General features: G+C 36.0%; 1 protein-coding gene and 1 long non-coding RNA gene across 3 annotated transcripts in view; one reads left to right on the plus strand and one right to left on the minus strand.

Moving 5' to 3' along the window:
* Positions 1 to 8,378: 8,378 nt before the first annotated feature.
* LOC131804154 (uncharacterized) lies at positions 8,379 to 9,996 on the plus strand. The gene is made up of 4 exons (XR_009342923.1): positions 8,379 to 8,737; positions 8,805 to 8,952; positions 9,006 to 9,802; positions 9,873 to 9,996. It is a non-coding gene; the product is annotated as an uncharacterized LOC131804154 (long non-coding RNA).
* A 138-nt stretch (positions 9,997 to 10,134) lies between these two features.
* Positions 10,135 to 16,557, minus strand: part of LOC101894940 (uncharacterized) — a 193,321-nt gene continuing 186,898 nt past the window's right edge. For both annotated transcript variants that reach the window (XM_059126584.1, XM_059126585.1), the window contains 3 exons: positions 14,574 to 15,442; positions 10,996 to 11,460; positions 10,135 to 10,931 (listed from right to left, as the gene is read on the minus strand). In XM_059126584.1, the coding sequence (XP_058982567.1) occupies positions 10,224 to 10,931; positions 10,996 to 11,460; positions 14,574 to 15,442 (2,042 nt within the window). In that variant the 3' untranslated portion in view covers positions 10,135 to 10,223. The remainder of the gene's footprint in view (positions 10,932 to 10,995; positions 11,461 to 14,573; positions 15,443 to 16,557) is intronic.

The following is a 16,557-nucleotide window of genomic DNA, read 5'->3' on the forward strand; positions in this document are numbered from 1 at the left end:
ATATTTCTTTGTAAGGTAAATAAATGAAATGAAATGAATAGCTGATGAGATCCGCAGTCTTAATGCCAAGTTTCATGGCTTCATCTCAAACAATCAAACTGAACAGAACTCAATTAAATCAGCATTAAACGATATATACAGGCATGCCACAGGAACGAATTCGGCACGAAAGTGATTTTAATTTCGTATTTAGGTTTTTCAGAAAATGTAAATCGCAACATTTCTTCGATTTGAAACCACTTTTGTTTTTGCAAGTGAAATTTTATTTTTATGGAAACTTGTGACTTTAAAACACTCTCAAAATACTTTTAAGTAATAAAAATATTGTGTTAGTGACAAATACACATTTATCTTTTTATTTTTATTTAAAATTTTAATGGTCACTCAATTGACGTAGCCAACAAAGTGTTGCCACATCATTTTTTTCTTGAAAACCACTTTTTTCTTCAAACAAACAATAGCTCATCTGTGAAAACTAAACAATGTGTTATACGAATAATAAACTGGAGCAAAGAGAAAAAACCATGGCAGAAGAATACAGGTAGATGCATCAACGCTTGGGAGCATTGATATGTCAAAAAAATTTAAATGTCCTTTAAAATATAAGTAGATTTTAATATGTTTTCTTATACGACGTCTTTCGGAGGTTATTATAATTCGTGTTTTTCAACAATTTTTGCAAATTTAAATAATTTTTCATTCAACATTTTCAATTCCAAAATTGGTTTGACAGTTCATTGTCCCAGCAGCTGTGTCGATGCGTCTACCTATATTCTTCTACCATGGAAAAAACCATGACCATAGACAAATGAAGATGAAGATGAAGAAGAAATTATTGTTTTTCTTCCAAAGAATAATTATATCATTAATTTTACAGTTTTCATTCATGTTTTCAACTTTTTGTATTAATTTTGACATTTTGAACATATTTTTGAATTTTTCTCTTTTTAAATTTTGCTGGAGAGACACTTGTCAACATTTTTTTCTGCAGATACAAACATTTTGAAAATATTGCCTCTTTTGTTTGCAGTTTTCTATGGAAATTTCAACTCGTGGACAAAATGCGTACCTCTAATGAAAGAGAAAACAAAATGTAATTTCGAGTTTTGCCTTATTAAGGCGAAGATCATATGTTTTATGATTTAAGTGTTTGTTTTCTCTTTCGAGACGAGCTTAATGATCTGAAATTTGCAGTGAAAAGGAAAGCCAGATAGACACTATCACACACTCACCACTATGCGACGCGTTTCGCCGTTGGTTAAGCGGCTCATCAGGCATATTTGATGTGGATGATGGCTTACAAGGGCCGTTCTCTGGAAAGTAGTATATATTTCGAACTTATTGCAAATTAGCATATGCGAATTATACACTAGAAACTCTCCAGGTTCGACTCAAGTTCTATTGGCAGATCTTTTTTCACAGCAACGTTTTTGTTTTTGTAGTGATGGATTTTTTGTCCACAACAACTACATTGCTTCCAATGCATACACTTGTTTTAGTGCTGCTTTAGGAAGACGGGTTAATGGCTCTGAACGTAGAGACGGCAACTTCTAGTTGGCTGCACACAGAGGTCCGCGGTTCAAATCCCACAGCCAGGCTCGGCTGAATTTTTGAGTTTTGCCTTATTAAGGCGAAGATCATATGTTTTATGATTTAAGTGTTTGTTTTCTCTTTCGAGACGAGCTTAATGATCTGAAATTTGCAGTGAAAAGGAAAGCCAGATAGACACTATCACACACTCACCACTATGCGACGCGTTTCGCCGTTGGTTAAGCGGCTCATCAGGCATATTTGATGTGGATGATGGCTTACAAGGGCCGTTCTCTGGAAAGTAGTATATATTTCGAACTTATTGCAAATTAGCATATGCGAATTATACACTAGAAACTCTCCAGGTTCGACTCAAGTTCTATTGGCAGATCTTTTTTCACAGCAACGTTTTTGTTTTTGTAGTGATGGATTTTTTGTCCACAACAACTACATTGCTTCCAATGCATACACTTGTTTTAGTGCTGCTTTAGGAAGACGGGTTAATGGCTCTGAACGTAGAGACGGCAACTTCTAGTTGGCTGCACACAGAGGTCCGCGGTTCAAATCCCACAGCCAGGCTCGGCTGAATTTTTGAGTTTTGCCTTATTAAGGCGAAGATCATATGTTTTATGATTTAAGTGTTTGTTTTCTCTTTCGAGACGAGCTTAATGATCTGAAATTTGCAGTGAAAAGGAAAGCCAGATAGACACTATCACACACTCACCACTATGCGACGCGTTTCGCCGTTGGTTAAGCGGCTCATCAGGCATATTTGATGTGGATGATGGCTTACAAGGGCCGTTCTCTGGAAAGTAGTATATATTTCGAACTTATTGCAAATTAGCATATGCGAATTATACACTAGAAACTCTCCAGGTTCGACTCAAGTTCTATTGGCAGATCTTTTTTCACAGCAACGTTTTTGTTTTTGTAGTGATGGATTTTTTGTCCACAACAACTACATTGCTTCCAATGCATACACTTGTTTTAGTGCTGCTTTAGGAAGACGGGTTAATGGCTCTGAACGTAGAGACGGCAACTTCTAGTTGGCTGCACACAGAGGTCCGCGGTTCAAATCCCACAGCCAGGCTCGGCTGAATTTTTGAGTTTTGCCTTATTAAGGCGAAGATCATATGTTTTATGATTTAAGTGTTTGTTTTCTCTTTCGAGACGAGCTTAATGATCTGAAATTTGCAGTGAAAAGGAAAGCCAGATAGACACTATCACACACTCACCACTATGCGACGCGTTTCGCCGTTGGTTAAGCGGCTCATCAGGCATATTTGATGTGGATGATGGCTTACAAGGGCCGTTCTCTGGAAAGTAGTATATATTTCGAACTTATTGCAAATTAGCATATGCGAATTATACACTAGAAACTCTCCAGGTTCGACTCAAGTTCTATTGGCAGATCTTTTTTCACAGCAACGTTTTTGTTTTTGTAGTGATGGATTTTTTGTCCACAACAACTACATTGCTTCCAATGCATACACTTGTTTTAGTGCTGCTTTAGGAAGACGGGTTAATGGCTCTGAACGTAGAGACGGCAACTTCTAGTTGGCTGCACACAGAGGTCCGCGGTTCAAATCCCACAGCCAGGCTCGGCTGAATTTTTGAGTTTTGCCTTATTAAGGCGAAGATCATATGTTTTATGATTTAAGTGTTTGTTTTCTCTTTCGAGACGAGCTTAATGATCTGAAATTTGCAGTGAAAAGGAAAGCCAGATAGACACTATCACACACTCACCACTATGCGACGCGTTTCGCCGTTGGTTAAGCGGCTCATCAGGCATATTTGATGTGGATGATGGCTTACAAGGGCCGTTCTCTGGAAAGTAGTATATATTTCGAACTTATTGCAAATTAGCATATGCGAATTATACACTAGAAACTCTCCAGGTTCGACTCAAGTTCTATTGGCAGATCTTTTTTCACAGCAACGTTTTTGTTTTTGTAGTGATGGATTTTTTGTCCACAACAACTACATTGCTTCCAATGCATACACTTGTTTTAGTGCTGCTTTAGGAAGACGGGTTAATGGCTCTGAACGTAGAGACGGCAACTTCTAGTTGGCTGCACACAGAGGTCCGCGGTTCAAATCCCACAGCCAGGCTCGGCTGAATTTTTGAGTTTTGCCTTATTAAGGCGAAGATCATATGTTTTATGATTTAAGTGTTTGTTTTCTCTTTCGAGACGAGCTTAATGATCTGAAATTTGCAGTGAAAAGGAAAGCCAGATAGACACTATCACACACTCACCACTATGCGACGCGTTTCGCCGTTGGTTAAGCGGCTCATCAGGCATATTTGATGTGGATGATGGCTTACAAGGGCCGTTCTCTGGAAAGTAGTATATATTTCGAACTTATTGCAAATTAGCATATGCGAATTATACACTAGAAACTCTCCAGGTTCGACTCAAGTTCTATTGGCAGATCTTTTTTCACAGCAACGTTTTTGTTTTTGTAGTGATGGATTTTTTGTCCACAACAACTACATTGCTTCCAATGCATACACTTGTTTTAGTGCTGCTTTAGGAAGACGGGTTAATGGCTCTGAACGTAGAGACGGCAACTTCTAGTTGGCTGCACACAGAGGTCCGCGGTTCAAATCCCACAGCCAGGCTCGGCTGAATTTTTGAGTTTTGCCTTATTAAGGCGAAGATCATATGTTTTATGATTTAAGTGTTTGTTTTCTCTTTCGAGACGAGCTTAATGATCTGAAATTTGCAGTGAAAAGGAAAGCCAGATAGACACTATCACACACTCACCACTATGCGACGCGTTTCGCCGTTGGTTAAGCGGCTCATCAGGCATATTTGATGTGGATGATGGCTTACAAGGGCCGTTCTCTGGAAAGTAGTATATATTTCGAACTTATTGCAAATTAGCATATGCGAATTATACACTAGAAACTCTCCAGGTTCGACTCAAGTTCTATTGGCAGATCTTTTTTCACAGCAACGTTTTTGTTTTTGTAGTGATGGATTTTTTGTCCACAACAACTACATTGCTTCCAATGCATACACTTGTTTTAGTGCTGCTTTAGGAAGACGGGTTAATGGCTCTGAACGTAGAGACGGCAACTTCTAGTTGGCTGCACACAGAGGTCCGCGGTTCAAATCCCACAGCCAGGCTCGGCTGAATTTTTGAGTTTTGCCTTATTAAGGCGAAGATCATATGTTTTATGATTTAAGTGTTTGTTTTCTCTTTCGAGACGAGCTTAATGATCTGAAATTTGCAGTGAAAAGGAAAGCCAGATAGACACTATCACACACTCACCACTATGCGACGCGTTTCGCCGTTGGTTAAGCGGCTCATCAGGCATATTTGATGTGGATGATGGCTTACAAGGGCCGTTCTCTGGAAAGTAGTATATATTTCGAACTTATTGCAAATTAGCATATGCGAATTATACACTAGAAACTCTCCAGGTTCGACTCAAGTTCTATTGGCAGATCTTTTTTCACAGCAACGTTTTTGTTTTTGTAGTGATGGATTTTTTGTCCACAACAACTACATTGCTTCCAATGCATACACTTGTTTTAGTGCTGCTTTAGGAAGACGGGTTAATGGCTCTGAACGTAGAGACGGCAACTTCTAGTTGGCTGCACACAGAGGTCCGCGGTTCAAATCCCACAGCCAGGCTCGGCTGAATTTTTGAGTTTTGCCTTATTAAGGCGAAGATCATATGTTTTATGATTTAAGTGTTTGTTTTCTCTTTCGAGACGAGCTTAATGATCTGAAATTTGCAGTGAAAAGGAAAGCCAGATAGACACTATCACACACTCACCACTATGCGACGCGTTTCGCCGTTGGTTAAGCGGCTCATCAGGCATATTTGATGTGGATGATGGCTTACAAGGGCCGTTCTCTGGAAAGTAGTATATATTTCGAACTTATTGCAAATTAGCATATGCGAATTATACACTAGAAACTCTCCAGGTTCGACTCAAGTTCTATTGGCAGATCTTTTTTCACAGCAACGTTTTTGTTTTTGTAGTGATGGATTTTTTGTCCACAACAACTACATTGCTTCCAATGCATACACTTGTTTTAGTGCTGCTTTAGGAAGACGGGTTAATGGCTCTGAACGTAGAGACGGCAACTTCTAGTTGGCTGCACACAGAGGTCCGCGGTTCAAATCCCACAGCCAGGCTCGGCTGAATTTTTGAGTTTTGCCTTATTAAGGCGAAGATCATATGTTTTATGATTTAAGTGTTTGTTTTCTCTTTCCTTGTAAGCCATCATCCACATCAAATATGCCTGATGAGCCGCTTAACCAACGGCGAAACGCGTCGCATAGTGGTGAGTGTGTGATAGTGTCTATCTGGCTTTCCTTTTCACTGCAAATTTCAGATCATTAAGCTCGTCTCGAAAGAGAAAACAAACACTTAAATCATAAAACATATGATCTTCGCCTTAATAAGGCAAAACTCAAAAATTCAGCCGAGCCTGGCTGTGGGATTTGAACCGCGGACCTCTGTGTGCAGCCAACTAGAAGTTGCCGTCTCTACGTTCAGAGCCATTAACCCGTCTTCCTAAAGCAGCACTAAAACAAGTGTATGCATTGGAAGCAATGTAGTTGTTGTGGACAAAAAATCCATCACTACAAAAACAAAAACGTTGCTGTGAAAAAAGATCTGCCAATAGAACTTGAGTCGAACCTGGAGAGTTTCTAGTGTATAATTCGCATATGCTAATTTGCAATAAGTTCGAAATATATACTACTTTCCAGAGAACGGCCCTTGTAAGCCATCATCCACATCAAATATGCCTGATGAGCCGCTTAACCAACGGCGAAACGCGTCGCATAGTGGTGAGTGTGTGATAGTGTCTATCTGGCTTTCCTTTTCACTGCAAATTTCAGATCATTAAGCTCGTCTCGAAAGAGAAAACAAACACTTAAATCATAAAACATATGATCTTCGCCTTAATAAGGCAAAACTCAAAAATTCAGCCGAGCCTGGCTGTGGGATTTGAACCGCGGACCTCTGTGTGCAGCCAACTAGAAGTTGCCGTCTCTACGTTCAGAGCCATTAACCCGTCTTCCTAAAGCAGCACTAAAACAAGTGTATGCATTGGAAGCAATGTAGTTGTTGTGGACAAAAAATCCATCACTACAAAAACAAAAACGTTGCTGTGAAAAAAGATCTGCCAATAGAACTTGAGTCGAACCTGGAGAGTTTCTAGTGTATAATTCGCATATGCTAATTTGCAATAAGTTCGAAATATATACTACTTTCCAGAGAACGGCCCTTGTAAGCCATCATCCACATCAAATATGCCTGATGAGCCGCTTAACCAACGGCGAAACGCGTCGCATAGTGGTGAGTGTGTGATAGTGTCTATCTGGCTTTCCTTTTCACTGCAAATTTCAGATCATTAAGCTCGTCTCGAAAGAGAAAACAAACACTTAAATGTAATTTCGTTTGAATGTACATACGCCATTCAACATTGTAGTTTTCATTCATAATTTTCAGTCTTCCCAAAAATTTTTAAAATTTCATTAAAGTTTTTTAGTTTTAATTTTTAAATGTCATAATTTATTTTTTCGATAAATGCTCTCATTTTTTAGGGATGGGACATACATTTTCGTTGTTCTGAGAGTGATTTGATTTGAACTATGTACAAATATGAGTGTTCGCTCAGGAAATTTTGTGTGAAGAATTGAGTAGTTTTTTCACAGTTAAGGGTCAAACAACGAATAGAGAGCGAATCAAGTGCAGTGGAAACGCCACATAAATCAGCATGTTGACTATGCAAAACATGATGAGAGCCACCTGGATAAAAATACAAAACCAACTTTTCGGTCTATGTCTTCATTTGTCTATGCCATGACACAATTACAGAAGGTAAAACAAAGCTAACTCCTGAATACAATTTTTTTCTTTTGGTTCATTCATGTTTTGATATCTCTTAATATTTCAAAAGCTTTCAATTCAAATAATTTTGCCCCCATGGTTACCAACTTAAGACACAGCTTTAATTTTTCATTGACTGCATGAGCTCAAACCTTAGGGGAAGGACTCAGTTCTGTCAATAACATTAAATCTAATCTGCTTTCCCTTTACAGTGGTGTACCGCAAGGTTCCGACTTAGTTCTGCTGTCATTTATTCTTTATGTAAATGATTTATGTGCTTGCATTGACTTGAAATTTTGTACAACATTTCAGTGTGCTGATGATCTATTTTTATTATTTACTAGCCGAGGAGATCATTTATCTTTATTAGAAAAAACTATCAGCACGTAGCTCCATCAAATTTCGAATTGGGCATCAGGAAATTATCTAACAGTTAACTCATCAAAGTCTAAAGCTCTGTTGTTTGGCATGTCCAGAAAAGCAGAATCTGTTTAATTTTTTTTGGGAAATAATATTATTGGCTTTGTCGAACGCCACAAAGTTCTTGGTGTTACTCCTAGTAGTGAACTGTCGTTTAATAGCCATATTGACATTTTATCCGGAAAAAATTTGGTTTTTATTAAGAAGAATATACGCATCAAATTTGTATATGCATTCATGTTAACAATTAGGTAGCTCACGCCTTAACATGTAAATGCAGTTGTACCCTTTGCCTATAAGATTCCTCGAAGAAGTCATATTTCTTATTATGTTAAGTATTTTCTTAACATTTTCATCTCTTATCGAATCCTGGTAGGATTTTATAAAGTAGTTAAAGGTGGTTAGCCTGTATCTTTAACTGGAATTTTTTCCTTTTTACATTCGACCTGAAAACTTCAGTTGATTATACCTAGGATATCTAGGAGTATTTATATATTTATTTATAGTTCGGGCTGCACGCGTTTAGAATGTGCTGCCGCATGAACTATTTATTATTTTTAACGAGATTTTGACTAAAATACTTCCTTTAAGCCATCTACATTTATTTTTACTACAACAACATTAATTGAAAGTTGAAAAATGTTACTTTTACAAGTGAAAAATGTGGCAAAAATCATCAAAATAGAATGTGGCGGGTGGTACCGTTTTATGGGGGCTATTCCAAAACGTGGACCGATATATCTCATTTTCAGTTGCAACCATTCTAGATACAATACAAATTGTTGTGCTAAATTTTAAAGCTCTTCGTCAAATAATGTGGGCTATATCGTGATTTCAATAGGCAGACAGACGGACATCGTTAAATCTGCTTAGAATTTTATGCTAATTTTGAATGTATATACTTTATGGAGTCTACGAATATTGAGGTGAAGTTTATAAAAATATAAATAAAAGAGGTGTGGAGTAAGTTAGATTCGAAAATCAATATTTTAGACTTTCGGCTCGTACAGGTGAAGATTGGATTAAAGGCTGGGCCGACTACAAATTCAAATTGCGAAAAGAGAGGAGAAGGTATAGGCGTTTTAAGATCTGGAGAGACTTGAGTCAAAACATTTTAGAAAGCATTCTTACGAACCCTGAAGTAAGTAATATAAAATTGATAGCTCTAATGTTTAAAAATGTTTGTAATTCCAGAGCACCCTGCTTTTACATCTATTAAAAATGTGGTAGTCGAAAGTTTTATATAAATCTAAAATTTGATGACGATACAGAATTTGGCGATACAGATAACAATTGCAACATCACTCATTGTTAACTGTAATGGTAGCTCCGAGCCGGAGGTGCGATGCAGCACTCTTTCTTTCCCCCTATCGCAAAAATTTATGATTAAAGTGGCCGACACACCTCATAAGGTCACTGAACGTGATAGCGGTCATGCCTCTGTTGGGTGTCATTGCGGGTATTTTACCGGCAGGTATATAGAGAGCGACTTCCCCTCTGATGAATCCTTTCTACTACCCGGGCATATGAAGGGTTAGGTCGTTCCCTGAAGCGAAGTTTCGTGAACTTTCTGAATTCTGTCCAGTGGGCATTCCTATGATTAAGGAAAATAAAGGCAATTGTGGGAAGATGGTTTGAACCAAGAGAAATTGCAAATCAAGACATTTATTACAATAGGCGACACTACGGCTAAGTCTGGCAAACTGAGGCATCCGTGTCTAGTGTGCAGAATGTGGAGTAATCAATGTGCTCTGACAACGTTGATCTCCTTTGGTCGTTCCCTAGGACGTAATGCTACAGCTCATAGTAGACATTAAAAAGTCAATAGTACCAGGGGTTATAATTTTCTAAAAGAAAGCAATCGAAGCGTTTTATATTTATAAACTGTCGGAATATACATATTGGATACCTCTACCTGAAGTATTTCACACTTAATTACTACTATACAGAATTGTATAACAGCAACCCCCAATCCCCGACATCCACTTCAGGTGCGATTTCACGTTCTAACAATAATAACGTTGTAGGCTGTTATTTTAATTATAATAATTTTAATTTCAGGTGCAATTGATTTGCAAAGATGGACAATCCGGAATTAGAACAGCAACATCTGGAGTAAGATAGATAAATTTTTAGGCAGAATATCCCTATATGTCTTATAAATTAGAGAAAAAGAGTCTGATAATCATTAAATTTTATCCTATCGACATTTATTACCTGTTGACAATGGAAATATTTCAAAGGTTAATTTAAAATTAGAGTATATTTTAAATTCGTTTGTAAAATAAATTATGTATTTGTTAAGTAATTCATGTTTAACATTAAATATTATCATTAAGGCTTATCAATGCATAAAAAGTAACATTCTAAGGAAAACATAAATTATAAAACACATTTCATATAATTAAGTTATTATAATCTGGAATAGAAATTTGACTTTATAAGGTGTTCGTAAATGGGAATTTGTAATGATAGGTGGTATTCAGATTCATACAAAGATATCTCATTTAATTTTTTGGTAGCAGATAATGTATCAATCGAAGATGTTTGACAGTTTCGATACTTCTTGACAACAGCGATAAGATCTCGTTTAGATACAGTTCTGTGTAACGCTAGACGTATGGCTGATTCGTCAACTTTCATATTTGCGATTAAACCATGCAAACGAACACGAAGCGTGCGCTGCGGCCAACTTAATACTTCCGGAGGACACTCGCGAATGTATTTGGTAGGAAGGGTTTCACTATTTAGATAGTCAACATATAAGACGTCGACAGTTTTGGATATTTTGTTGTTACTGCGAATAACGGCTCTATACCACTTTTTGTCTTTTGAATAACATGCCAGACATGGCGTGGATCGCTTGAAGCTCGTGAGTGGTCTAGCTGTTTTGGCTGCTTTACCAATAGCAATCTGCATATTAATATCTTGTTTCTTGTAATCAGTTGTAATGGGAATTATGTGAAGTACAGTAGGTGATATTATCTTTATAACTCGACATTTGAACTGTTGCTGTGCACCTGGAAAGTGGGGTGTCTTGAATACATCAATTCCACTGAAGTGGGTAAAAATTGTCGAAGTCTCGTCCGGATAAAAATGTTCATATTCCGATTCTATGTCCTGCAAAAAAAGAAATCGCTACTTATTTTAAGACAATCCAATTAGGTCCATGACTTGTATATACCTCCTCTTCTTGGAATGAGATTCGATGCTCCAATTGTTGGCATATGTCATATTCCTCGTTTCTCTTTGTATCATCTGTTGCGGAATGCCAATAATTCATGGCAAAATTGTGGCTCATTTCAACAACATCTTCATCGTCGTCATCGGCAATGCTAAATGATACCATTTTATGATCATTCCCGCTGACATTGCTTAAATCATCTACGTCAAGTAATAATCCTCCGTTCATCATTTGTGTATAATCACTGTGATCGAACATGCGCTTCTTCGTTGGAGGGATTGCAAAACTGTTCTTGTGTTCATTTCCGGTTTGAGTAATTTTCGAAAGGAGATTGTCATGGCGTTTGTCTAGATGCTCGATTACATTGCTAATGTTATCCTCTTTGTATTGCGGCAATACCATCCAATTGCTAGCTTCATTTTCTATACAGAATTCGTTTTCATTCAAATTATTTGCGTCGAAATCCTGAAGAAGTAAAATACCAAAAGTTAAAAATATATACTTAAAAGAAATATAGTCATAAAGCACTAGCTGACCCGGTCCGTGTTGCCGGCTGTGCTTTAAGTCTTTAATGCATATTTTATAACCATAATAAATAACAGATCTGACTTATGTAAGTGGCACAATTTTTATTATAAGTAATGACTCCATAGTAATTTCTAAAAATAAATAAAAATAATGGGAAAAATTATAATAGATGTTCAACTACCGTCGGTTCTAGATATTTTGAATAGTCTGATCTTATTTTTCAGCTATAGGCTTTAATTTGAGTGTTAAAAACCTATATGTTATAAAACATTTTTAATAGATCCATATAAAAACTCAGCTAAATTTTTGGTATTTCATTCCATTCAAATGAGTTGTAATTTGGAATGCGTGGTATTAAGTTTTGTCCAACTTTTAATTGAGGGCAGAAAGTCAACAGAATACACAATTTTCTTTTCTAACCACACATTGGTTGGCGTACACTAATGTGTGGACCATACTTAAATAAATGTCTACGTGGACAATTATCTATAAGTTGGTTCTCTACCCCAGAATATCTTAAATACTATTATTTAGTAAACCAATTGATGAATGTGGTCAAGACTGAGATGGGCCCTACTTCGAAAATTGAAAATTTTATGCGAATAGGTTTTCTACCCCCCTTAGAAAGAAAAATGCCAAATAAGGGCCAAAAAAAGAATAAAGTGACCAAGACCCCCAAAATAGCTTAAACCATATGATGGTTATATTACCAACATTTACCGAAATTAGTATTAAAAATATGCTTAAAACGCAAAATATATTTGAAATCGGATTGTACCCTCATCCGGGGGTTATGACCCATATCATGACTGTAAGAGCGATTTAAGGTATCTTAAAAGTTTTGGAAGAAATCCATTTCATACTAAATGTCCAATTGCACAAAAGCAAATTGAAAAAAACAAAAAATCTTCAACTTGTTCGCTGATTTTTTACAGCAAATGTATAAAGGTCCTTACGAATATACAATTATTTTGAAATTCGATCCTATTATCATTTTTTTTCCCGATTTCAGAATGTTTGCGATGAGATAGCCTTTTTTCGTGATTATTTAGCTTTTTAGATTTTAAAAAAGTAATTTAAATATTCTTTTTTGTGTTCATAGATTATTATCTTTTATAAAATCTATAAATAACAGTTTTGTCGCTTTATTCTCCCCAAAAAGACTACAAATCAAATTAGAATTAAAAAAAACACTACAAATATACATTCGAACATAGTAAATCAAAATGAAAAAAAAAAAAAATCATGCAATATAAAACATTACAATTGACCTTTTCAAAAGTCAAAATGAAAAAAATTCATGTTTCACATTTTCCACGATTTTTTGTATTTTTTCTTTTTCTGCCAAGAGACAATTCCGAATTTGTTTGGATCGCTAAAATCAGATAAGCGGTTCTTTAGTTATAAGCGTAGTAACTAACACAACTTTCTTTTGGACGCATAGATATATTTAGGCCAAAAAGTAGGCGTGGTTAGTTCATCAGCCGTCAAATAAATTGGATGGGATGGCAGGGTTGGATGGGAAGTCAACAGTATCTCGTGTAATAATTTTCAAACCGATATCTTCATTATTTTGGCAAATATAAGGATTTTAGATAAATCGAAATAGCGGGCGTAAAAGTAGGCGCGGTCAATATTTTTTTCTTTAGAAACCTATCTCGGGGTATGACGAACGTTTGTACAAGAAGTTATGCAAATCGGTCCAGCCGTTCTCAACTGATTCCATTACCAACGAAAAACAATTGATATTTATATATATAAATAGAAAATAAATAGAACATATAGATTAGAGTTTTGGGGTTTCATACAATTCAGATTTTAAAGAACGGCTTGTATGCTAGATATTTACATATCGTTACTTTTACATTGAAAGCCTCTTAAATTCTTTTTTTTTGTCTTTCTTATTGTCATTTTCCATATATTGATAACCAGTCCTATAATAGAACCATTGTAAACAACTGAATTAATCCCATCTAAAATTAAAATTAATTGCCAATATAAAGGTAGTGTATTGTTACGTTAAAAATTGCGAAAATTTATCCATGAAAAAAGTGCTTAGTAGAAGATGTATTTTTTGGAAATATCTTCAGAAGGAGATTGTACCGAAAAAACGTTAATTGCTTACCTATTTCGAAGAGAAAAATTTTCAATTTTTTCCAATTACAAAAGTTTTGACATTCAGTTTTTTTGTTTTGAAATTTTATTAGGAAACTACTTACAAAACTTTTCAGATTTATAGCTATTATAAAAATTCTTGTGTACGCCGTATATTTTATATATGTATTTTCAAACACACATTGCATATGAAACAATAAAGTTGAACATTTTCAACTTTGACATGGCGTCTTATGTTTGTTTGAGGTGTTCATACTTGAAAATAGAAATATAATATTGAATGAAATATTGTAAATAGTTTATTTTTTGCCAAAGCAAATAAATATTTTTCAAAGGGGTTTGAAATTTGGTTGATTTTACAGTTACAGTCAATGCTTGTCTGGGTAGCACGGCCGGCCGTTTAAAATGATTGATTATGGTGAGAAATAGGGTATTTTTGTATATAACGTAACCATGTTAGTAAGCCCCAACTTTTGTACGCTGCTTCGAATTTTAGATAGACTTGTTACAATGACAACTATGCAACATTTGTGCAAATTGTTAATGGTAACTGATAACACAATATTAGGCATGTATGTATGTTCCAAGTCAACCAAATTTCGGATGTACGGCACGTCTGCTTAAAGTCTGATGTTTTATAGGGCCTTGCTTCGGAAGACAGACCGACGGACGGTTCAGAAATCGTTTCGAGATAATTCTAATCTCTCTTCCAAATTTCCTGTGAATATTCTTGCAAGTTCGGACCAGATCATTTTGAAAGTCGGCTAAAAAGTCTTATCAAATCACATAGCCAGAAAACGTAAAATGGTAGTTTTCTCTATTTTATAAGAACTCAATATAGCCAACAAGTTGTTTTTCGTTTTTTTTTTTTCAATTTGATTACTAATTACCCCTCTAAATGCTCAAAATCATAGAATAAAATATAATGCACTTACCTCATAATCGGTACTGTTGGAATTTGAAAAGGGGTTCCGACGATTTCTCCTCGGCTCATTCGTATATTCGACGTTATTGAACGAAGACAAACCTGGCATCAGAGTTTCTGCCGCTGCCCAACCTTTTTCTATGAAGGTGGCGGCAACATCAACGGTGCCTAATCGCATATTACACTTCTTGATGGGCATTGTCAGTTCTGTGGGTGACAGGCGCACCGAAACAAACTTTCCGACAATGTAAAGATGCATTTGATCCAGAACATCGACTGAGAATTCACCACTTTCGTTGTTGGGTTGGATTCCAATAAGTTGGTATCTGCTTGCAAGCGATGGCATGTTTGGAAATGGAGCGTATGGCCGAATGTCTTTTGGGACCACATTTTCCACATCTCCATAGTCGACGAATCGGACTTCGATTTCTTCTTTGTCATTTGACTTTTCTTTTTTTACATATGCTCTGTAAATTTTGGAGTCCAAGTGATATTTTGCAATGCATGGTTGGCCTGCGGTGTAGACATAATCCGCGGAAGGCTCCTCAACATTGGCGAACAATTTGGACATTATATTGCTCATTTTGGTCAAGAATTCTTTATCATCGGCTTCATGTAGAAATATAATGCCATCATAGTCTACATATGTTGGATAACCGGCAAACAAGGTCTTATTAAGATCTTTGGACTTTGTCCACGCAACCGATGCCCTGTCCATTCCTGTAGATAGCTGAGCATCGACATTGTTAAGATAAACATCAAAAGGGTGGCCATCAGAAATATTTGTATCGTCTATAATGTCATCCATAGCATCAGGGTTATTTGCGTGAGCGTGTTCATTGAATAAAGTGCCGCGACAGTGTTCCCTGCGATCAATAGCTGTCAATAAAAATATAAGTTTTGTTCAGTACAAATAATATCAACATATGGAGCAAACGATTACGAATAATTAATACGTTTGTCAGCGTGCATACGTATTTTGTTAGAATCACATCGAAATATCAGTGAATTTGTCTATTTTCCCGAAATTCAAGAGGTTAGCTATAATTTCTGAATGTCTAAAATTGTTAAAGATAATACCCTTCATGATTTATTTTTTTGTTGTAAGGATTCCAAATCTTGGTGGAACTTGACTTTTAGCAAGAATGATTAATACCCTTCATGATTTATTTTTATTGTTGTAAGGCTTCCAAATCATGGCTTTTAACATGAATGATTTTTCAAAGTTACAAGAATTTTTTTTCGTAAATATTCTATTGAAGATTAATTTCTCCTGATTTAGCTTCCAGTGACTTTTACTTGTTTCCAAATAAAAAAATGCCTTGCTGGCAAGCTTTTTACCTCAAATGAAGTTTCAGGAAATTATATTGAAAAATAAAAATATTTTTGAAAAATTAACTATTCTCTTTCATTGATAGACTACGAAGTTTCCGAACCGCCCCTGTTCGTTCAAAAACAGCAATCCCATTTGGCCAAAAGACGTAAAAGCCTACTGTAATTTTCATACAAAACAAAATACGCAACCCACATTATTTGAAAGTTAAGTGACAGTAGTCCAGTCAAAGTAGGCATTTGAAAGAGCAAAAACTCCCAAAAAGCTGATATTTGATATGGAGCTAGAGCTTATCATTAAAAAATGATAAAACTGCCTATAAATCCTATGCGTGCAAAAATTTTTGCAATTGTAACTTGCGTATGTATAAAAATCGGATTACTTTGTATAATTTTCTGATATCCAGTTCCGGAAAATAGAAAAAGTTTCATGTGATCTTAATGAGGAGTTCGACTAAAAAAGTTTAATGAAAAGGAAATCGAAAGAGGAACCCGACTCTTGAAACCGAAATCAATACAATATTGAATTGTTATGTGGGAAACCAGGTTAAAAAAAAACCGCCAAATGCTTTATTTCAAAGGTGACTGGGAAATATGTGCATATTATGTATGGTGTGGCGAAATGTTACCCCCCCCCTTTTTTCATGGCTATTTTGACTGGA

The sequence above is a fragment of the Musca domestica genome, unplaced genomic scaffold (genome assembly GCF_030504385.1).
Source record: "Musca domestica strain aabys unplaced genomic scaffold, Musca_domestica.polishedcontigs.V.1.1 4, whole genome shotgun sequence".
Taxonomy (NCBI): domain Eukaryota; kingdom Metazoa; phylum Arthropoda; class Insecta; order Diptera; family Muscidae; genus Musca; species Musca domestica.